The 23,327-nt window shown below is 38.9% G+C and overlaps 2 protein-coding genes across 10 annotated transcripts in view; one reads left to right on the top strand and one right to left on the bottom strand.

Annotated features, from left to right (window-relative positions):
* DOCK10 (dedicator of cytokinesis 10) overlaps positions 1-23,327 on the top strand; it is a 275,677-nt gene that overhangs the window by 76,613 nt on the left and 175,737 nt on the right. For 2 of the 9 annotated variants that reach the window (XM_073020113.1, XM_073020112.1), the window contains exon 1: positions 18,473-18,818. The exons of the other annotated variants lie outside the window; for them this stretch is intronic. In XM_073020113.1, coding sequence (XP_072876214.1) covers positions 18,714-18,818 — 105 coding nt within the window. In that variant the 5' untranslated portion in view covers positions 18,473-18,713. Of the gene's footprint in view, positions 1-18,472; positions 18,819-23,327 lie in introns of those variants that run through there. 9 annotated transcript variants of the gene reach the window in all.
* On the bottom strand, positions 15,391-15,979 carry LOC119625068 (large ribosomal subunit protein eL21-like). Its single transcript, XM_038000616.2, has one exon. The coding sequence runs from the start codon at positions 15,934-15,936 to the stop codon at positions 15,454-15,456; it is 483 nt and encodes a 160-aa protein (XP_037856544.1). The 5' UTR covers positions 15,937-15,979; the 3' UTR covers positions 15,391-15,453.

Below are 23,327 nucleotides of genomic sequence, written 5' to 3'. Positions count from 1 at the left end.
AGGGAAGCCAGTTAATTTCTTTTATAGAGCACCTGCTGTATTCAAGTTCTGACACTAAGCTCTCTAAATTATAGAAAGGTAATTAAGCTACTATCTGTGTATTTAAGAAGATATCACAGCAATAAGGCATTTGACCTGTATTAAGTGAATACAATCTAAAGGGAAATAAGATAATTTCCACAAGAAAAGCACAAAGAAAGTACCATGAGGTTTCAATAGAGGGATAAAGAAGACAAGAATCCATCCAAGAAGGACTGGATCATAGACTATATACAGAATCATGCTCAGAGATAAAGGCAGAAAAAAACCATCTTGTGTAGGAACATTGACCTTGAAAGGGTGCCCAAGAATGCCTACTGTTAGGCATTCAATCAGAAAACATGTACTTTTCCTACATGCCAGGCTCTGCTCCCTCTCTGACACAACACGAAATCTGGGCACTTTTAGGATTATCACCAAACCTCCTTGAACTTTGCACACACTATGAAGTTAAAGCATTTCCCATTGAATAAGCTGTTTATTCAATACACCAAAAAGGCTGAATGATTATGTTTTTGGAAAAATGTGCCTCATGAGATACACAATGTAATTATTTTCTAAAATCAACACTATTCATTGGTGATATTTTTGCAAACAATGGAAAAGTTGATTAATGAGAGCTCTTGACTTCTACCAAAAGAATTTCTTTTTTATTTGATATAGTGGTATTGACATAAACCATCAAAGAGAAGCATGTTTGCTGCGGACATCCACACTAGAAATAACTTGGTAGTTTAGTGGGCAACACATTGTCCTATGTCTCTACCCAGAGCCATTGTGAATCATTCTCTCAAAAGAATGTCTTATATCCTTGAAGTATGGGTTCTTATAACCGGGCTGTTCTCCCCTTTTGAGGTTCCGTGGCCAAAGGGAGAAGAGAAAGAAAAAGAAAGGAAAGGAGAGCTGCATTTTTTGAGGGCATGTTACCAAAAGATGAAATTTAACATTAATTTGATAATATTCAACACCAGTCATCACCTTTTCTTAGAAATATTCAAAGGCCAGGCCAGGCATGGTGTCTTATACCTGTGGTCTCAGCATTTTGGAAGGCCAAGGTAAGCAGATGGGTTGAGCCCAGGAGTTTGAGGCTGCAGTGAGCCGTAATGACGCCATTGAACTCCGGACTGGGTGACGGGGCAAGACCGTGTCTCTATTAAAAAAAAAAAAAAAGAAGACAAAGAAGAAGAAGAAAGAAAGAACACATACTTAAAGGCCAAGACTTAAAGCTATAGAAAAATCACGATTTTATTCCTAGTCCCATGGTTCCTGTGCCTCGTTAAGCCCTCAGTAAGGACTTACTGATGAGTCAGGTGGTATCTCTTTCAAAGAGGTTTGTTATTTTAAGATCAAGCTGTATTAAAGAACCATTTGCATTTAGAAAATGAACAACACATTAAATTTTAACCAATCATCAAGTATCCTTTATTATTACAGCAGTTCATTATTTATAGTTGTTCTAATTCACTTTAAATTCTATGACATATTCGAATTCACTTTAAATTCTATGACAGATTTTTATTACATCCACTTAAATACAGTCATCTAAATTTCACCAAGGAAAACTCACATAAGACGTCTCACCTGTGCTAACACCCTCCGCATCCTGTATTTTAGTTCTCCTTTCAAACATAAAGTTTTAAATAGGTATTTTGAAAATATAATATGTAAGAAATGATTCTTTTGAAAAAAAAATTAGACCAAATTGTGAAAACATGTGATTGTAGTTTAGCTTTCTTCTAACAATAGTCAGTTGGACTGTATATCAAATTCTTCCCTTTGCAAGAAGAAAAAGGAATGTAAAATGTAGATAATGAAGGAATAGGTGAAGAACATCAATGAGAATCTGACATTGCGTCCACCTTTTCTTAAATTGTGAAAGACAAGTAATTGAAAATTTTAAATTTGAGTAACTTTAACTTTCATGCTAAAGTCCTAATTATATTTCTTTCATTCTTAATATAAAATTACTACTTGAAAATGTTTACTTCCCCTTTAAAATAAATCTCTGTCACTTCTTGGAAGTTTTGCTTAGTATCACTTTCTCATCATATATACGAAGAGGCTTTGAGCCATGCCATTAATTGCCACACTGATTTCTCACATGAACTGACTGTGCCTCAAAATGATTTTTATTCTTTTAAGTTAAAGAAGAAATTTTGGTACAATGTACTGATTACTATGGCTTAATCAATACAAGAAATATTCTCTTGTCCCATACATTTAAGGAGAGGGCATTCTGGCTAAACAGAACAGATACACAATTTTATTACCACCTTCAAAATATTGGCACATTATTCACATTTGAGAAATCTTCACGAGTAAACTATTGATCTATTGCAGACCTGTATTAACTGCAAATATAATAGCAGTAGAAATCCTTAGGATTGCTGTCTAATGTAGAGGGATCAGGCAAGACTTAGATCAGAGTCTCAGTCACAATATTCTTCCCAAAAGACATGGTCTTACATGTGAAACCCTTAAGTTAGGGGTTCCAAACTCCATGCCACCAGGCCACGAAGGGAGTAAGTGAAGCAGGCTAGACAAGGAGTCAAATCGGATTGGTGGGTTTCATAGCAAACTAGGGCAGGCATGGCCCATCCAGAGGGTTTAGCCACCAGTCAGCGTGGACAACAGTTTCCAGGTCAAAAGGTGGGATCAGTATGGTCAGATCTAAAATTTTTCAGAATAAACTAGTAACCAGGGCTCATATAGAAAAATCTCCCAATTGTTAAATGCTGGCAACAAATTCATATACCTTAAAACATTTTTTGGCAGGAAAAGCACAACTGTGGGACTAACTTGAATCCTAGGCTGCCTAATTGTTATTCTCTTTGAAATTTTCATTAGGGTTTCGCTTTCATTCAGTATTCCAACTTCAGGGTACCAGTGAGAACTATAATGTCTGCAATCCATTATAATATACTTGGCTGATATGAGTGGAAAATGATTTTGCTGTTAATGTAAATGTAGGATTAAAGGTTCTATTTTTGACTTTGAGAAACATGCATTTTGGCTCCTAATTCAGACAGATTTCCACAGGTATAATTGAATAGTAACAAGTCAGACTATCTTTTCTTGACTGTAAAACAGCAAAAGGGGAATGTGGTAATAAATATCTGACACTTAATTTAATTTTCAGCAACATAATGCAAGTAGGAGATGTGAGTACTAATGCATCAAAAGCAACAAATCCTTTTAGAAATCTGTTTACAAAGCAGACCAGCGATATCACCGGTTATTGAAGAAAGTGAGTAGAGAGTGGATTCTCATGTTCCATATATTCCCCTTAACTGGGTCATAAATTATTTTCCATGCTGACCACAGTGCTTATTTAGTGCTTACTGTACATCCATGAAAATTTGTTCATGCCTCACTCTATTATACTGAGATGTCACAGAAACCCAGTGAACCCAATGCTACATACCTAATTATGTGTCAATTTTTGTCCAATCTCAGAAAATAACTTGAAGTATTTATTTAATTTATGCATTCCCCTAACTGATGGGCACAAGTATCTTGGTCTGACTGCTGTGAAAAATGATTCCTGGTAGAGATGAGTGATTTGGCTGGGGTTCATTTCAGGGAAGGAACAGACCAAAATTGGAACAGGTGCAGAGGTCTTGCCCTGAAGCCTGTCAGCCAGCCACTATGCTGTCAATTCTTTGTTTTAGCACCAAAGCAACCTGGCATCTGCCCTAGTTCAGATTTTCATGGCTCCTCAATAAGATCCTGCAATTCCTGTTCCCCCTGGAGAAGATGTCACTGACATCTTGTGCTAAAAAACTTGAAATTCTATCTCACTAGTTGTCTCACTGTGTCCCAGTTGCACAGACCATTTCCCAAACTGTGTGACACAGAATAAGAAGTGTGCTGTAAGAAAATGCTACTATGTGGCCAGGCGTAGTGCCTCACACCTGTAATCTCAGCACTTTGGGAGGCCAAGGCAGGCAGATTGCAAGGTCAAGCGATCGAGACAATCCTGGCTAACATGGTGAAACCCTGTCTCTACTAAAAATACAAAAATTAGCTGGGCGTGATGGTGGGTGTCTGTAGTCCCAGCTGCTCAGGAGGCTGAGGCAGGAGAATCGCTTGAACCCAGGAGGCGGAGGTTACAGTGAGCCAACATTGCACCACTGCACTCCAGCCTAGCAACAGAACGAGACTCCGTCCTGACAAAAAAAAAAAAAAAAAAAAAGAAAGAAAAGAAAATGCTGCTATGCAAAACTAAGCATGGGAAATATCACATACTACAGACTGGAGAGAGAGTTGTGTTGCACAATGGGAATTAGAACTCTGAGGAATTCTGCAGTGACAAGGTCAGTTTAGCTCTGTTCAATGCAACATTTCTCAAGTTTAGTTGCCACTGTAAATCTCTTCTCTGTAACCCTGGCTAACATATTGTGAAGCTCTAGAACACAGTTGGGGAAACACTGATATTGACAAGAGGGGATGCTACTCAAGGCCTCCGAGTTGGGAATAACCTGATCAGACCTAGTTTTCACAAGGAAAGTTGCTGCAATGAGGAGGATTACAAGAAAATATACAATCATTAGAATTTGGTAATGGGTTCGTTGTGCACATAAGGGATAAGGGAAGTTGAAAGTGAGTACCAGGTTTCCAATGTTATCACCTAGGTGGATGATGATGTTAGTAACATCATGATAAAGTTGCATGGAAGAGTATTTAGAAGGAAAGGGAATGAGCATCTAGTTGGTTTGCTTTTTGGCCCTTGCAAGGACATATGGAAGAAATGACAATGAAATTTGCATTTGTTTGACTTTGAGTACTTTCTGATGCAAATCTCTCATCACAGCATCTGCCAAACCACCTCCTCTAAGCTCTGTAAAGGCAAAGAAGTTATTTTATTCTTCTGGTTCTCCTAAATACTTAGCACAATATCTGTACCCATTTACAGTGTAAATAAATATATGGCTGCAAATAGTTATATGGTTGTAAAAAGAAAACGACCTTAGCTAGATCAAGGAAAATAAAGAGTGCAGGTTGGCGAAGCCCCTCAGACTGGAGGAGGAGCTCAGCAAGAGGCCTCAAAGCACAGGAGGGAGCAGGAGCCCAGGAACAATAGGAATAGCAGTAATAATTATAATAATAATAATAAATGTGCAGCATTCGAGACACTGTCTTTGGTATAAATCATGGCTGTTTTCTGCCTTTATGTATCATTCCTCTCAAGGTTCAAGTTCAGAGAAGGAGCGATCTGATTGGTGGAGGTGAGGTCAGGTCACCTTGTTTGATGTGCTCTGGAAGGTGCCTCCTCTGAGGCATTCCCCATAGGAAAATCAAGGTACAATTTCCACAACAAAGAGGACTTGTATATGTCACGCCTATATTGACTCTGCCTTTTTCTCCAACGGATGAAAAGCTCAGGCTTTTATACAAAGACTCAGTCTTAGCAGTGACCACTGAAGTCAACCCAAAGAGCAGAGGGGGACAAAACTGAACATCAGGCCTGTTGGAAAGGAAGGGTTTCCCAGTGTCGACTTCTGTTTTGCAGCTGCATTCAAGGCAAAAGTGATGAGATGTTAAAAATATACAACTGAATATTCAGATTTAAGCAAGATACTATCAATAAATTAAGTGGGTGTGAAAACAGCCTCAGAATTATTTCCAGTGCTTTGTTTACAAATCATGTCAAGGGCAATGTCATCTAGTGAGAAGGCACAGCTGTTTCCTTCTGAAGTGGAATCCAGCTGAAAGCAGGGAATGAGAGACAGTAGCATCTTTTTGGGTGCATCATCTGAACTAAATGTGGAGAAAGAGGAGCTCTGATTGAAAATCATTTTTCTTGCCTTTAAGGTTAAAAAAAGAAAATAATAAAGGCTTATTTTCGGGGGTCCAGTTATATGTTTACCTGGAAATGGCTGATACAAGTTGTTTTATTTAAAAACGCACAAACATAGAAGTTTAGAGTTTAAAAAGAAAAGCTTCAGGACAAGAAGTCCAGAAAGGTTACTGTTTTGCCTGAGGTCACTCAACCCATCAGCGATACATGTTGAATACACATTTCCTGGTGCCATCCAATGCTCTCCTCACTGTGAATGCAGTGAGATGCACTCTGCCTAAAAGAAGAAAAGAAATGGCTTATCATGGCAGTCTCCACTCTGTAGTTATGGGCAGTGAGAAAGAAGTCAACACAAATTCAGAACTGGTTCCTGAAAATATGTTCCCTAATGCCAACCAAAGCAAGAAGGATGCCAATGTTAAATGCTGCCGAAGATCTTTTGATGCAGTCTAGGTAGAGGATCTCCTTCCCAATCTATGATACCCTTGCAAAAGAGAACAAAGTCAGATTAAATGTCTCTTTGTCAGTGTACTTTAATACCTTTCAGTGGCCTTGGAAATGTATTCAAAGGAAAAAGAGGAAGACGGGGGGGAAAACAAAGTGCGATACTCTTTCTGTTGTTCACAACATCAAATTGGTAATTATCATGTTGGTATTTGCCACATGCCAGTAGGAGACCCTGCACCGTTGAAACATAAAGAGGATACTGTTTATTACTCTGGGAATTTATAGTCCCACTTAGGCAGAAAAGTAACCATGAAAAGTTTTGTTTTTTTTTTAAAGCATATGATATTGGTTAAAACTTGGCTTTCTTAACTTCCTTGGCATTTGAGTCTTTTTTGTGGGATGAAGGGAGATGACAGAAATAGGATAATTGGAACCTTTTGTAGTTGTGCACAGAGGGGATTTAAAAATGAAACAGCGAGTGTTGCAAGACACAATGAACACAAAGAGGTCAGTTGTGGAAGGAGTGAGTGTGCAGGGAAAGAGAGGCTATTTAACCTAATTATCCTTATCCAAACCAAATGGTCTTCTGGCTACTCCCTTCCTTTCTGAAGCATCCTATTCCTTTCACTGCCACTTTTGAGGTGCCCTTTTTGTGCCCGAAGCTGGTGCCCTTTTTGTGCCTGAAGCTCCTCCTCCTAATGCTCAATGCATGAGCAGCTAGGATCATCCTGCACTCATAAACCATACACTGTAGCAGCCCAGCTCAAGATGACCTCAACACAATTACTTTATAATCAGACTTACAACTGATATCCACTGAGCATTTTATTATATTCCACACACGGCACTAAGCACTTCACAAATATTCTCTTAATAAGCCTCACAACATCTAATAAAGTAGATACTGTGGTTATCTTTATTTTGCAGATAAGGAGACTCATTTCCAGAGAGGTTAGGAAGTCACCCAGAGGTACCCAGCAAGTAAGAGGGAAGGCCAGCGCAGTGGTCTTACCCACAGTGGCCAACACCACACTCCCAACGACATGCTTTCATGCTTGAAGTGTGTATCCTCATCCCCAATTCCTTGGGCCTTTGCCTACGTGACCAGCTTGCCTCTTCTGAGATATTATTCTAAGTTATTGAAGATTGTAATGGGTTTGTAGCTTTTCCAGGCAAGTGAAGCCACATTTTAACAGAGGCATCCCAGAACAGAAACAGAAACCTAGGCTTATGCACTAATTTGAATAGTGGGTTCTGAGACATGTGGAGAAGTGAAAGAGGGCACTGATTTGAAGGACAGTAGGTCTGAGGTTCTTCCAAGCAAGTCAGCTGGGCTTTCAAGAGGTACTAACTCTGGTCCAAAGAGAAATCTCCACCGTCTGCCAGGAGATCCCTGATGCTGAAAGCCATCATCAAGGAAGTACTGGATTTGGTGGCTCATACCTGTAATCTCAGCTACTCAGGAAGCTGAGGTGAGAGATTCTGTTGAAACCAGGAGTACTAGATTAGCTTGGGCAACATAGCAAGACCCCACCTCGAAAAACATTAAAATGAAAAAAGGTATGATGACACACACTTGTAATCCCAGCTACTCAGGAGGCTGAGGCAGGAGAATCATTTGAGCCCAAGAATTCAAGGCTGCAGTGAGCTATGATCACACCACTGTACTCCAGCCTGGGTGACAGAGCGAGACCCTATCTCCAAAAAAAAAGAAAAAACGAAATACTAGATTTAGACCTAGGGTTGGGGAGAGATTTTTCCCTCTCCTCCCCTCCCCCAAGAAGTTTTGGCAACATCTGAAGACCTCGTTGGCTGTCACAGATGGGCACAGCAGAGGGCGGGGAATTTGCTACTGGCATCCATGGTTAGAGGCCAGCCAGGGATGCTAGTAAACATCCTGCAATACAAGGGACACCGTCCCACACAAACAACGAGTGATCAGGTCCAAGATGTCAATAGTGCTGACTCTGAGAAACCCTGATTTAGACAATACCTGAGGGATGCGACCAGCATGACCAGGTTTACAAAGTCCAAGCAGAGCAGTGGCCAGTGAAGAGGCTGGCTTTATTGCAGGGTTTTCTCCTCCATTTCCCAAACATGCAGCGTGATCCAGCTGGTTAGTTAATTCCACCAACTGAGGATACATTAGGAAAAGACAATATTTGATTTTATAAATGAGACCTCAGTGCAGTGTAAAATAGTTTGTGTTGGGAGGTAGTACCACAGAGGACACTAGTATATGATTTTCTGCCTAAGAAAACTATCAGGTGAACCAGTTTCTGAGGCATTGTTTCTCAAAGTATGATCCATGTAGCGTCTTTAACAGGCATCACTTAGATGCTCTATTTTTTTTTTTTTTTTTTGAGGTAGTGTCTTGCTCTGTTGTCCAGGCTGGAGTACTGTGGTGCAATCTCGGCTCACTGCAACCTCACCTTCAAGTGATTCTCGTGCCCCAGGCTCCCGAGTAGCTGGGATTACAGGTGCGTGCCAGCACACCCAGCTCATTTTTGTATTTTTAGTAGAGACAGGGTGTCACCATGTTGGCCAAGATGGTCTCAAACTCCTGACCTCAAATGATCCACCCACCTTGGCCTCCCAAAGTTCTGGGATTACAAGTATGAGCCACCGTGCCCGCCAATGGATGGTCTTTATAAAGCCAGATTACTAACCCACCCCCCCGGCCATGAGAGCTACTGAGCTCCTGGATAGGGTCAAGGAATCCACATTTTTAACAACTTATCCGTGTGATTCTTACAAACACTGGAGAGTCTCTTCTCTTGGGGTTGTATAGTAGTAACTTTCAAAGTCCTACTATTGTCCAGGTCCCAAATCAAGTCTCAGTGCTTGTATAAAGAACTCCTGCTTCACCTTGGCCAACACAACGTTCTCCTTTGTTTTCAGATGCTGCAACCCATATTCTTCATTTGTCACTTTGTTTCTGCCCTTTATGTTTTATGTGTACCGTCATCTCCCCACGTGGACGATGTATAGTCTGTCTGTTCTAATTCTCTCTTTATCATTGATTCCTGGCACTGGACAGACATGAGCAATGTTTGACAGAGAGTCCTTCTCATAAACTAGATTAAATAGGTATGGGTGCCCTTATTAGAGGTATCCAATTCTTGTTTCCCTGCTATTTGAGTTCTTCTTTTTTACCTAGTGAGGTGCAGAACAGATACCCAGAGGTGAATTTGTCCTGTAATTGGGGACCTTAACTACTGGACATCAAAATAGAATTACTGCAGTGTGCACAGCTGAGTAAAGGAAATCCAACAATTAATTATCTGCAAAACACAAAGAAAGCTCTTGATTGCAAACCCAAGACCCTACCATTATTCTCCAATTTCCACAATGCAAGGCATTAAACACTTAAATCAAGGTATTGTATTAGCTTTATCTCCTGGTGGAGGCCTTAAAAGACACAAATGCATTACGGTGCCATTAAAGAAGGGGTTTGTAGAGTGGACTGGTTGCAGAGATTGTACCTAGGCTAATAACCTGATCCACTAGCAATAGATTGTTGGTCTAAATATCTGGTTGCCTTCACACTCAGTAATTGGCATTTACATGACAATTAGTTTCCTTCTCAAAATTGCTTAGGTAAGAATGCTTTATTGCCTTCCATTTATAAAGACAAATCTTTCTGCAGTAAAAAGACAGCCACAAGAATAAAGCATATGTAATGCTGATATTCCATAAATTGACCAGTTTTTCCATTAGAGCTCTACAGATTTGAAAGACCTTAGTCTCCCCACAAAACTTACATACAATGTGCTTTTCAGGGTAATTATTAAACAGTGAGTGACATTCATATTGAAAGCAAGGTAATGAGCAGTTGGAATGGCTACAGGAGGGCAATTTTAGGTGCTTGCTTTATTTTAAAGGAAATAACATTGGTATGTAGTTAACTTTGCCAGCAGTGGGAAGCTGGAGTAGATTCCAAGCCAGCAAGCAGATAGGATACCTCTGTCTCTAGGGAAAATGCAACTGGAATACAGTCCCTGTAAGATAAAAGATAACTGCATTGATTCAGATCTCCTCAGCCTCATCTTCTTGGAGGCTATATTTGTGTGTCTTCACCTGATCATGTGTGGAAGAAATCTTCTGCTTCAGCTTGGAATGCTTTTCATTTTCTTAAAAAGGTAGAGGAACAATAGTATAATGAAAAATATACTGCTTTGGAGTTGACTACTTTTTAATAGGAAAAGAACACTGTATTCTAGGTGAGAATCAGCTGCATGCCTTTGTAAAGAGCAGTAGCAGTCCAGCCATATATATTTGTGTGAAACATGTTTAGAAAGGCTATGAGCTAGCTGTGGTATTTTTGTTGTTGTCCTTGTCATTATTGTGAGGCTCTGGCTTCTGAGGATGGAGGCAAGGGCATGTGAGTTAGAGTTTTGTCTCCACAAGAATCAATGTTGGTTCCTTAGAGATTTCCCACTTTCAACAGCAGAGCTGGCCAAAGCTGGAAATATTAAAATACACATGACTTCTTGAATACAGTTGGATGCCTTTAGCAAAACATATCAAAAACTTCAAAAAGAGTAATTAACTAAATGCCCAACAGGAAATTCAGAAAAGAATAAACCCTAAAATCAATGTTTTCTATTTTCTAAATATCACACTAAGATACTTATTGGTAAGATATATGCATATCTCTGGACTGTAACTTTTTTCTGGAAGTGGATATCTCTGACCAGTGATAAAGTCCACTATTGAAAAAGTATAACTCCTTCACTGCTTGCTATTAGATTCTAAGATGGGCTCAGTAAACTCTGTAAGAAATGAATTTCTTACCTACCCAAACCCCTGTCCCATCAAATTCTCATTTAGAGAATTTTCTAACCTATTGAAATTCAGTACTGTGAACAAATATTACAACTTTATACCTGTCTGAAAGGCTATGAATGGAGTATTATGTCATTTTAATACAATCAAGTAATTTTATGCCGATATACATGTACAGACATACACAGCAAACGCATATCATCTACCCCACATACACAGTAAGCATGCATCACACACATACACTGTGCACACACAGAGACTCACGCATGCACCACACACTCACAAACTGCAGTCTCTTTTACTGTTGGCTCATCTACATTCTCACTCATGTGAACAGCACCCTTTATTTTCCATGAAATTTCTAAATACTTTAAACTATTAGATTGGCACAAACGTAACTGTGGTTTTCGCTGGAATTTTTAATAGCGCCGTTTTAAAAAAACCACCATTTTAAAAATAATCGCAAAAACCACAGTTACCTTTGCCCCAACCTATATTTCACAGACATTGTCCACTTTGAAAACTCTACATTTAGAAATATGAGGTTTTGTCGTGTTCATTTAAACTCCCCCAGAGAAGTCTACTCTCATTGGTAACTTGGAGCTGCTCAATTGGGTTGACCTTTCTAGCAAGAAGCAGTGAGCCTGAGTACTACTGACTTTAAGAGCTCTTCTGTAGGCTCAGGAGAGACCACAGTGAAGGAGGAAGTAGCTACTTACTGCTTTACTTCCTTTAAGCAGGGTGTACAGCGGCTGAGCTGAACCTGCCGATGCACCATGGACCAGCCTTGTTTTTTCTAAGACAGAAAGGCTGTGCAGCAAACTAACCTGCAGGCAAATGGGGAAATCTATTGGAAATGGAAGAGAAAAAAATAAAATGAATTATCCAAGCATTCTGCAATCATGAAGAAGTAATCAACAGCAAATGCCAAAAAGCTCAACAGGTTAAAAAACTTGGAATAAAGATAAGATGTAATAAGGAAGTAACAACTAAAATGGGCAGAGATGAATAGGAGGTGCCTTACCAATTGCTCAGTTTAGGACTTGCGAATCCTGTCATCATGTACATGTGTCTACATCTTAACCACTATGTTTCTAGTTACTCTAAATTTCTAATGGTACTTTTGGGGTCATTTTAATGGAATGGATTCAAATGCATTGTCAATGAAAGCCAGATTTCTGCCCCCTGGTTGCTTAGATTCAGTGATGATGCCATTTCCAGATTGGATAGCCTATCTAATTGAAAATGATTAGAATTGAGCATGTCAAAACATAGCATAATTGCGCATTTAAAAAGGACTTTCACATAGTATATTGACTTTGTTTTCTGCCTTTCCTCCACCATTATTTTTCTTCCTTTCTTCCAACTTCATTGAGCTCTCCTGTTCCATTCGACTTCTCTCCTTTGTTTCAACTTCTCGTCTTTATTTCACTGCCAGTATTTTCCAGTAAATGATCTAGAAGCCAATTTTCCATTTCCTCCCACTCATTTCTTAGACCCATTGTAACCTGGACCTCCGTGGTCAGTGGAAACCACAACCAAAGGCCAAGTGTCTTTCTTGTCGACACCTTCTTCTCAGTACATCTTTGATGTTAAAATTAAAACACACGCATACAAAATTGAAGAATAAGACTGTAGTAGATGATATTTTAAAGATGTCCCCTCCAGACTCCCTGATTATTCAAACATGAATCTTCGTACAGCTGTGAAGGGACTTTGCAGTTGTAAATTAAGGTTGATCAATCATCAGGTGGCCTTAAAGCAGAGAAATGATACTGGATTGTTCTGGTCTAATCACATGAGGCCCTGAAAGCCAAGTCTTTTTTCCCTGGCTACAGCAGAGAGATACAGAAGAAGAGAGATGTTGGGAAGATGAGGCAAAAGGAGAAGTTAGATTCAAAGTGTGAGGGATTCAACCGGCTATTTCTGGTTTAGAAAGAGTTCTTGAGTCAGGGGATGTGGGTGGCCTCTAAAAGATAAGAATGACCCCTGGCTGACAGACAGAAAAGAAAAGGCCACCTCAGTCCTGTAACTGTAAGGAATAAATTTTGCCAACAACCTTGCATGTGCCTGAAAACAGCTTCTCCCCTAGAGCCTCCAGAAAGGGACACCACCCTGTTGACACTTAAGTTTAAGTCTTGTGGTTCTCCAAGCAGAGAATCAGCTGGGCTGCGCTGGATGCAGATTTCTGACCCGTGAAAACAGATCATAAATGGAGGTTGATTTAAGCCACTACATGTGTGGCAATTTGTTACAGTGGCAATAGAAAACTGACACAGATTGCCAGAACTTTTCCTTAGGTTTCTGACATCTTTGCATTCAAATTCCCATGTCTCTAAATCATGGTTAAGTGTCCCATCTTACTTAATTTCCAAACATCTAGACTTCCCTATTGAAAATGGCAAACTTACTTTCTGACTGGACACCATGGGACCAGACTTTGAATCCTTATATAAGAATGTGTGAGATTGTGCATTTTGTATGTACATATATATGCATGCATATATATGTATATATAATAGTTTACATATATACACATATAATACTTTACGTATACACATGTAATAGTGTATAATATATGTATATTTTGTGTATAGTTTGTGTATATATAGTTTGAGTATAATGTGTATAATATACACATATAATAGTTACGTATACACATATAATAGTATATATACACATACAATAGTTTACGTATATACACATATAGGAATCCTAGCCATTATACATACACATATATGTATTTTGTTCTCAACTCCAGGGACTAACATATATTGTTTCATAGCAACCCTACGAGCTATATACTAATGGCTCTATTCTTACATATAAGAGTTAGGCAGAGATAAGTCAAATACCTTGCTGGAGGTTACCTAAAAGACAGCTGAAGATCTAAGCACAAGTATGTCTAGATCCAAAACTGCAAGCTCCTTAGTTTTCAGCCTGTCTCTCTCGCACACTGAATCTTTTTTAGACATTGCCCTACATCCATCTCTGTCCAGGTGCCATGCACCACCTTCCTTAACCTCACCTGTCCAGGACATTGAGGCTCTGTAATGCCTCTGTAGTTTCCCCTTTTATCTCTTTGCCTTCTCAGTATTTCCTGAATTGCCCTCCATCTACCATATGTAAAGGAACTTCAAGACTGTGTGTTCTTAATTCTGTGACTCTGTTCTCCAAAAATTCAGTTTACTTTTAGACTTTTAAATTTAGTTCTTTTCATGACTTTCTGTTCCACGTCTCCAGTCCTAACTTTTTCCTAAGTTCTAGGCACACTTATAACAGCTGAAATTTCCCTTTTGACGATCTTCTGGATGCAATATTCAAAAAGTCTAAATCAGCATTGCACATTAAATAAAGGGGGGAAACCCTCCCTTCTTACCACCCTTTTTCCCTCACTCATATAATCCATCTCCTTCATGGCCAGTCAGAAACCTCCTGGCATCTTTGAACTTCCCTTCTGGCTAAGACGGTAGGCTCAGGAACTGGACTCCCTGGGTTTACATCCCAGCTCTGCTACTGACTTTGGGCCAATAGCTTAATTTCTCCAGATCCCAAATATTCCTCTGTAAAACTGGAATGGTGCTAACAATGATAACAATACTTACCTCACAGGGTTGTTGGATGGTTCAAATAAGTTTCCACAAAAAATTTAGACCAGCATCTAGCATATAGTACTTGCTCAATAAATTTCAGCTCTCATTTTTTATTTTACTGCTAGATCTTTGTAATCTCCCTGAAATTTATGGTTATGTTTCTGTTGCCTACTTCTCTGTCTTCTACCACCCTATGTTAATATCTAGATTAATGCACACCATCTCTGGATCAAATTTTCTACATCCAGCCTGCATGTAGCTACTGAATGAATCTTTCTAAAGCACTATTGTAATTATGATTCAAAAATCCTGTAGCGGTTCCTCATGATTTCCGGATACAGTGGAAAATTTTCCTTATCTTGGCATTCAAAGCCTTCCATGAACTAGCTCCTGACTTCTACCTTCAATTGATTCTCTCTCTCCTCTCCTATTTAACCCTGGAGTGTAGACAGGCAAATTTCTAATTCTTTCTTAAATATTCTGCTTTGGCCTGCCTTTTTGCCTTTGTTGTAACTTAATAGTTATGCATACTATGTACCAGGCAAGGCAATGCACTGATATTTTTAAGATGTCATTTTATTTATCCTCACCAGAAACCTATAAGGTAGTGACTGTGCTATCCCTATTTTACAGATGAGAAAACTGAGGGCTGGAAAGGGTGAGTGATTGGCCAAAGGACACACAGTTAGGAAGTGATGGATCCAGGATTTGAATCACAGATGATTCTTTTTTTTTTTTTTTTTCAGCCCAGAGGTCTTTTATTTATTTATTTATTTTTAACACTTATTATGCCATGAATTCATAGGGAATAGGTTCCAGCAGCTCAGGCTCCTTCCCATTGGTTCTCACAAAGTGTGCTTCTCTGGGTGGAGCAGGCTGGCGCTTCAGCTGAACCCAGGTACCTTTCTCTTTGGCTTCTTTCTTTTTCTGATCATTTTCCTTCACGCGTTTCAGGAAGCTATCTCGGCTCTTAGAGTGCTTAATGTGCTCAATACACACATTAATTCTCTTGGCAAGAATCTTGCCCTTAACTTGTTTGTTTACAACAATGCCAACAGCATGCTGGGTAACATTGTAGACTCTCCCAGTTTTGCCATGGTAACACTTGTGGGGCATTCCTTTTTGAACAGTACCCATTCCCTTGATGTCTACGATATCACCTTTCTTATAGATTCGCATATACGTGGCCAAAGGAACAACTCCATGTTTTCTAAAAGGCCTAGAAAACATATATCGGGTGCCTCTCCTCTTTCCCTTTGTGTTCGTCATTTTGGCGAATTACTGGAAGATGGCGGTTCCAGCCGAAAGGCGAATCACAGATGATTCTATAATTTGAAACATTCTACCTTGATGCGTCCCCTCTGCTACATTTCCTTTCCAGTAGGATGCTTTCCTCTGCATTCGTCTCTTTGATTCCCACCTATTATTCAAAGCCTACCTTAGAGATATCTTTTCTATAAAGCTTCCCCAGACTCCTTCAAACTCTAGTGAACTCCTCTGTAGGACACAAGCTTCTTAAAACTAGGAAAGATGTTTTATTTTTCTCACGAAGTTCAGTGATGTCTTGAGTACAGTACTGAATAAATGCTGATGATTTATTGGTCTTGGATTTCTTTTCTAATGAACTTGGAGGCATCTCCTTGTAACTAAGCCAACAAATCTGATTGCTCCTTATTACTGGTTCTTGACCATTGTCCTAGCTAGGACTTTTGATTAACTATATGTTTCTAAAACTAAAGCAGAAAAGAAAAGTGTTGGAATGGGGTGGAGTATCTCATAGTATGGTTGAGAAACAGGCTTGGTCTAGAAACAAGGAGAAGAAAGCCCATAGAGGGCCCAACGGTGCCATCCCATGGAACACTCCACGCCATGCTGCTTGCTGGATTTTCCCCTCCTTTGCATCAACACAGACTCTGTCTATCTAACATCCTCATATGCTGCCGGGTGATGCCTCTTTTTGCCAATATTTCAGGAAGCTATGATTAGCAGCTGAGGAAATGGAGAAATGAGTCATTCTCGTATTGCAGAAGTTGAAAAGTGGGAGGAACTTTAGGATAAAGAACTGTGGCGCCTAAAGAGGAATAGAGGACAAAATAGATGCAAATATTAGACAGACAGAAAGTCACCTAAGAGTGTCTCAGGATTATTCAATGCTTTGTTATAAGACAGTATGCTCATCTTCTAAAACTGTGATTCAGAAATTTAAGGCACCGCTGTTGAATGGATCCACAGATGGTTTTCAGAAGTTTGTGACCCTTGACCATGCATGCACATTTTCTGAGTGCTTATATTTTTCTGATGAATGGGTTCATAGCTTTTATCAGATTTTCAAATGAGCTCATGATCTAAAAGGGATTGTAAAATACTATTTTTAGCCATCAACATACACACATAATCTGACCCCAGGAAATCAGGTGATCCAGAGTCAGACTCTCATAACACCATATAAGGAAAAAATAATAAATCTGAAGATTCTGTATGTACTATAATGTACCTGTTCTTCTGTCAGATGTCAGAGAGTTACTTCGAGGATGAAATCTGTTTAGCACTAAAGACATATGGTGGAATTTCTAAATGTCGAATGACTGGGGATCAACAGACTTCTGCTTGGTGGAATCCTTAGTTTGCCTAACTAAGCCAGTTACAAAGTCATGATATAATTTATCTCCCCAGCTGTCATTTTATAGCATTATGCTATTTTTCTGATTGGTTTCAAAAGAAGGTCTTCTCAGTCTCTGTGCTAAGACAGGAATAATCAGAATCCCTTTTTCCCTGTCTGGCGCAAATGACTGCATGACAAGGTAGAGATGGGTGCATGGCTCCGGCCTGGGGTACATGTGTGTCTATCAACTAAATCTAATTATTACTGGGGAAAAGAGAACAGCCTAGTCCTGTGGCCTCCAAATATTTCTGTCTCACCTAGTAGAAAAGACAGAACATACTCCTATATTATATATCTATTTATCAATTACATAGCTTTTATCAATAGCTAATATTTCAAAACACAATATATATATGAGACTAGGTTCATTGTTAAGCATAATAAATGTAAATCCCTCATTTATTCTTTATTAAACATACCTTTAACTAATCTGTACTGAAAGCCTTTTGAGTGCCGGGTGTTCTAATCACTAAGGACCCAGTGAAGGAAACGACATCACATGCTCATGGAACGTACAGCCTGGTAGAGGAAGACAGACCCCGAGTAAAACAAATAAATAAACTGTACAGTTGTGTTCCATGTCAGTGACTGTGGTGGAGAAAATCAAAACAAGAAAGAGCATCCGGGTGGGTTAGAGGGGAGAACTACACTTTTAAATAAAATAGCCCCAGAGGAAGGGCTTGAAGATCTAAAGATGAGGGAACTAACTCCGTAACTCTTTGTAACTATTTGACATACAGATTCAAGGAGCCCATGTCTGTGTGTATTCTATTAAATAATAGTCAAGCATAATTTCTTTATTTAGATAGCCAATATACAAAACATTCTGATGGCTTCTTCTTGTTCCCTGAGCAATCACTTTGGGAACTCCCCTCAGAAGATCACTTATTTAGTCTACACTTAACAAGAGCAACTGCTGTAAACACAATTCTCAGACCTCAGCCATATTATTACAGTTGACTTTTGGGGTCTAGCCAGAATTATAAAGTTCGGGTGGCTGTTTTGACAGCCATGGAGCCCTGTTGTCAATTAACTGTTCAATTCAATCTTGATTTGGTTCCCTGGGTGGTTTTACATCATATGGTTTATTTAGCTGTGAGCAATTCTCTTAAACGTCCAAAGTCATTTTGTGTTGCTTTATTGCAGGTGAAGAGGGAGGATATATGCACAAAAGCAGTATCTGAACAGCTGGTAGTTAGTTACTCACAGGAAGTGGTAACTTGACAGCTTTCCTTTCCTTTCTGTTGAGTTACATTCACGTAGCATGAGCATTTCCCTTTTTACCAAGAAGAAAGATTTATTCAGCCTGGTGACGCTTCAGAAGAAAATAATTTAACGACACTGATATTTTAAAATATTTTGTGACTCAAATTACAGCAATACGATGAGTTTTCGAGGAAAGGTTTTTAAACGGGAGCCCAGTGAATTTTGGAAGAAGAGACGAACAGTGAGGAGAGTAAACCAAGAAGAAATTCACAGATTTAGTTCTGTAGGTATCCAAATGTCAATGTTTTGCTTTCCATCTTTCCTTCAATCCTTTCTTTCAAAAATGATTAGCTCTACAGTGGTATTCTAACACAGGCTGCTGGGTGAAGTCTTGTATGGAACAGAAGATTCCATTTGGGTCCTAAATATTCTCTTTTACTTGCATCATTATTTTTGAAGTCACGTTGTTCTCAAACCACATGTAACTCTTTTAAAATATATTGATAGAGAATTTAATCATTAAAAATTACTATAATATTTGGAATTTAAGGTTATCTTAATATTATGGTACAAATTAAAATTTCTGAAGAAGTTATTCTCTTTTTTAAAGAAAAGTCTCTAATTGCCTAAGAACCCAGTTGATGACATGTATATAGTTGTGTTTTTAAAAAATTGTCATTGCTCCATTTTATCATATGCCACTAATTATTTATTTTAAAATTCTTCGAAAGAGCAATCCAAAATATGAAAGAAAAAGTAAACAAGTATTTGATTAATAGAGCTAAGGAGGACTTTAAAAAGTGATACTTTTAAAGGTTTTAAAAGTTAAAAAGATTTGATTTTGTTTTGTTGTTAAAAATATTTCTGCCTTGTTGTTTCAAACAAAATGAGAGCTTGAAAACCTGTACTTATTACAGAACTTTACAGATCTATAAACTGTAGAATGTATAGAACTTTACAGCTCTATAAACTACTGACAGTTGAATATCAGAGCTGACTGCTAGAGCACTTTAGTGACTTTCATGTAAAGTGAAGGGCCCACTTTGTATGTTAAATGGCTACAGCAAATTCCTGGGTAGCTTAGTTTAGAAGAATATTCATTTTACCGGGTGGGTCTGGCTTTGTTTGCCTTCTTCAGAGCAGGGTTTCTCAACCTCAGCGCAATTGTCATTTAGGGTCTGAGAATTCTTTTCTGTGGGGGGCTGTCCTGTACCGTGTAGGATAGTTAGCAAATTCCTGGCTTCTATCCATTTAATGCTAGTGGCAATCCCTCTCCAGTTGTGACGACCAAGAACATCCCCAAACATTGCTAAACATCTCTGGGAGGGTGATCACTGATCACCCATATGAAAACCACAGTTCTAGGGGTGAAAGATCTTTTTGTTCGTAGAAACATCTTTAATATAGACACAGAGATGGCTTTTCAAAAAAAAATTATATATATATATATATATGCACACACACACGCACGCACGCACTTGTATATAGGCTCTTTATAAATCAGTAAGTACATTGTCTCTCAATGAAAAGAGGCCCTCTTTATACTAACAATTAGTTGACAGTAACTTGATACGAATAGAGTTTATTAGAGGTCTGCTCAGAGGGTTGGTACTGTGTTGTTGTTTGTTCCGTTTCTATCTCAGGAGTGTGTGTCTGCCATGCAGTTGAGCCCCTAGCCTTGTTCCCATTAATGTAGCTCTAATTTTTCCACTGGGTATTTCATAGCTGGAGTATGCAGAGTCCTGGACCTGACCTCTTTCTCCCCATTGGTCAGAAATGAGAGCCTGGACCTAACCACTTCCTCCCCACTGGTCAGATATGTCTTCCCTACAAAGAGCCTCGTCAGCCTGTTAAGGAGGATAACTGTTTCAAAATATTGCCTGGTTTGAGATTATTTTTAACTTTAGTCTTGTCCCCAAAACATAATTTCCCTACTGTTTTTATCTCAATGAAATTTAGAAGTACCGTGGATTATGTCACCCTGAGAGTTACTTCTTGTGTCCACTAAAAGACACAATGCACAGAAGAACATGTCTATCTTACCCAGACCACACATACAGGGTTGGCAAGAGGACAGTCCCCAGAGTCTCACCATATAATGAAACTAATCACTCTATGAATTATCTTAATTGAATTTGAACGTATTGCTACTGAGTACTATGGGAAGAGCAGCCAGTAAGGACGCGGTATTTTCCCACAGCATTCAGTTAGCAATGCATTCAAATTTAATTAAGATCATTCATACAGTGATTAGCTTTCTTCGAGGACAGAAGGCACTGGGGACGTTCCTGCTACAGTTGCCTGCTTTTGGTCTGCCTAAGATAGGCATATCTACTTTCACAGGTTGTCTCTTGTATTGAGTGTGGGATTGTTTGATCCATCCTTAAGTATTATCCTGAGATGTACTTTTCATTTTGGAATGCAAGAAAGTGAAACGAGTAATTAGAGCACTAGGATTTGAAATAGGTATCTTGAGGGGAGTCATTCTCCCTGCCGCTCTCACCTGCCATCTATACGACCTTGGGCAAGTTACTTAAATCACTGTGAACCTCAGTTTCCTCTTCTGTAAAATGCTCATAATAATACCTACCCTGTGTTAAGACTGTTTATTAGAATACAGTTTGGTACTGTGCATTCTGAACATGGTTTGAACACTGTTCAAACCAGGTTACAAGTGTTGCCAAAGTTACAAGTGTCGTGTAGTATTACTAAAACTAAGTAAAATATTTCTATTTCCAAGGACAAGGGAAAAGGGACACTGAAATTATCTTTCTAGTCACTTTAGCAATTGAAGTCACTGGACTACAGGTCACGCTTTTCTCCTGGGAATCTTTCTTTGATAACAGAACCACCCAGGAGAGAGACTTCTGAACTGCATTAAGCTGAGAGCTTGAGGTCCCAGATCTTTCTATATGTTGATACAGTTTATTTCAGAAACAGCAGGGTTTTTCTCTACCCAGCCAAAGCCCAGTTTAGCTGAAACCCACTCACAGCCTGATTGTACTGTGCCCAGTGCATTCATCTAAGCTTTCTAAAATCTAAACCGGCCAGGCGTGATGGCTCATGCCTGTAATCCCAGCACTTCAAGAGGCCGAGGCAGCCAGATCACAAGGTCAGGAGATGGAGACCATCCTGACTAACATGGTGATACCCCATCTTGACTAAAAATACAAAAAATTAGCCGGGTATGGTGGCACGTACCTGTAGTCCCAGCTACTCAGGAGGCTGAGGCAGGAGAATCACTTGAACGCAGGAGGCAGAGGTTGCAGTGAGCCGAGATCGTGCTACTGCACTCCAGCCTGGGTGACAGAGCAAGACTCCATCTCAAAAAATATATATATACACACACATATACACACACACACACACACACACACACACACACACATATACACATCAAGATCCCTAGACTGGCTTCGGAGCCTATTCATTCAAATAGTGATAAGGGAAGGAACAATTCAGTTGACAAAATGCCCAACAAGTGAAGATGAGACCTAAAGTTAAGGAAGAAAGCAGTAACTTCTTTTAAATTTTGGATGTACTCATAAATTGTAGTGAAAGAGGAAAAAAGTGATTTTTGCATATACTTATCATATCTGTTTTTGTAATGATTATGTAGATCTTGAACTCAAGTCATTTCTTAATCTAAAGAACATTTAGAAATGGTTTAATTTTACAGTAATCTCGAATACCTATCCAGAGCTCTGTGACTTCCTAAGAATTATGCAACCCAAATTTTATACCCTCTTGACCCAGATTGACTATTCTGTATATTCTGGGGGTTTTTTAAAATGCTATTTGAAGCTGTATATTTTATGTAGAATTTTTAGTTGTTTTGAAAGTTTCCCTTATTAATCTAATTTTCAAATGTGTTGTCTGAGAAATGCCACCTATCACAAACAACATACAATTGAGAGACTAAAATTGTGTTATGAGAAAAGCTTAAGGAAAGGGTGAACCTGACGTGTTAGATCATCAAGCAGAACTACTTCCCTTAATTTTTGAAATGTGTGTGGTGGTCTGCCGCTGATGGTTTTCTTTTTAACTGCCTTTCTATTTTTATTTTATTATTTTTTATACTAAAATTCTTCAGTATGATCTCTGGTACAAAGGAAGTCAATAAAGAAATCATTTCCTTCCTAACTTGTGTGTCCTAATTTAGAAAGATTAAAAACAGAATTAAGTTGAATTACTATATCAATCATCTGCACAGTCATAAAAATATAGGAATGTATTTAAATAAATATGATTTGTTGTTTTTAAGTTGTTACTGGTTTACGGGTCATTAATCTGCAGGGTTTCAAAGTATTTGGAAAACTGGATACCCATGAAAATTCATCCTCTCATCTTTAAAGTACCTATTAGCACTTTAACAGGAAAATAAAAATGAAAACTCTATGTAGAGGATCTAATCTGAATAGCTTTAACATATCTCTAATATACATTATTTTATATCATATTGTACTATTATCATTCAAGTCAGTTTTTTCTTCTTGAATCTTCCATGTTAATGTGAGGAGCCTCCCTTATTGGTGATCTGTGCTTCGTTAGGTGCTATCTCTTTGTTTTGTACAACCATTCATAGGGCGTTGCTTATTTAGGCTATTGTGAAACAAGCCAATTAACTGAAAGAAGCAATGGATGGGGTTCCAGGAGCCAGGATTTTGGTTCTAGGAACAATGAAACAAGGCTGAATCAGGGTTGAAACACAAAGGAAAGCAGGAATTAATGTTGTATATGGACAGGTTGAAGAATGCGAAGAAGCAGGAGTAACCAGGGGATGTGAATTCAA

This window comes from Chlorocebus sabaeus, chromosome 10 (genome assembly GCF_047675955.1).
Source record: "Chlorocebus sabaeus isolate Y175 chromosome 10, mChlSab1.0.hap1, whole genome shotgun sequence".
Taxonomy (NCBI): domain Eukaryota; kingdom Metazoa; phylum Chordata; class Mammalia; order Primates; family Cercopithecidae; genus Chlorocebus; species Chlorocebus sabaeus.
Note: the sequence above shows the minus strand (reverse complement) of the source record. Positions and strands in the feature narration are given on the sequence as shown.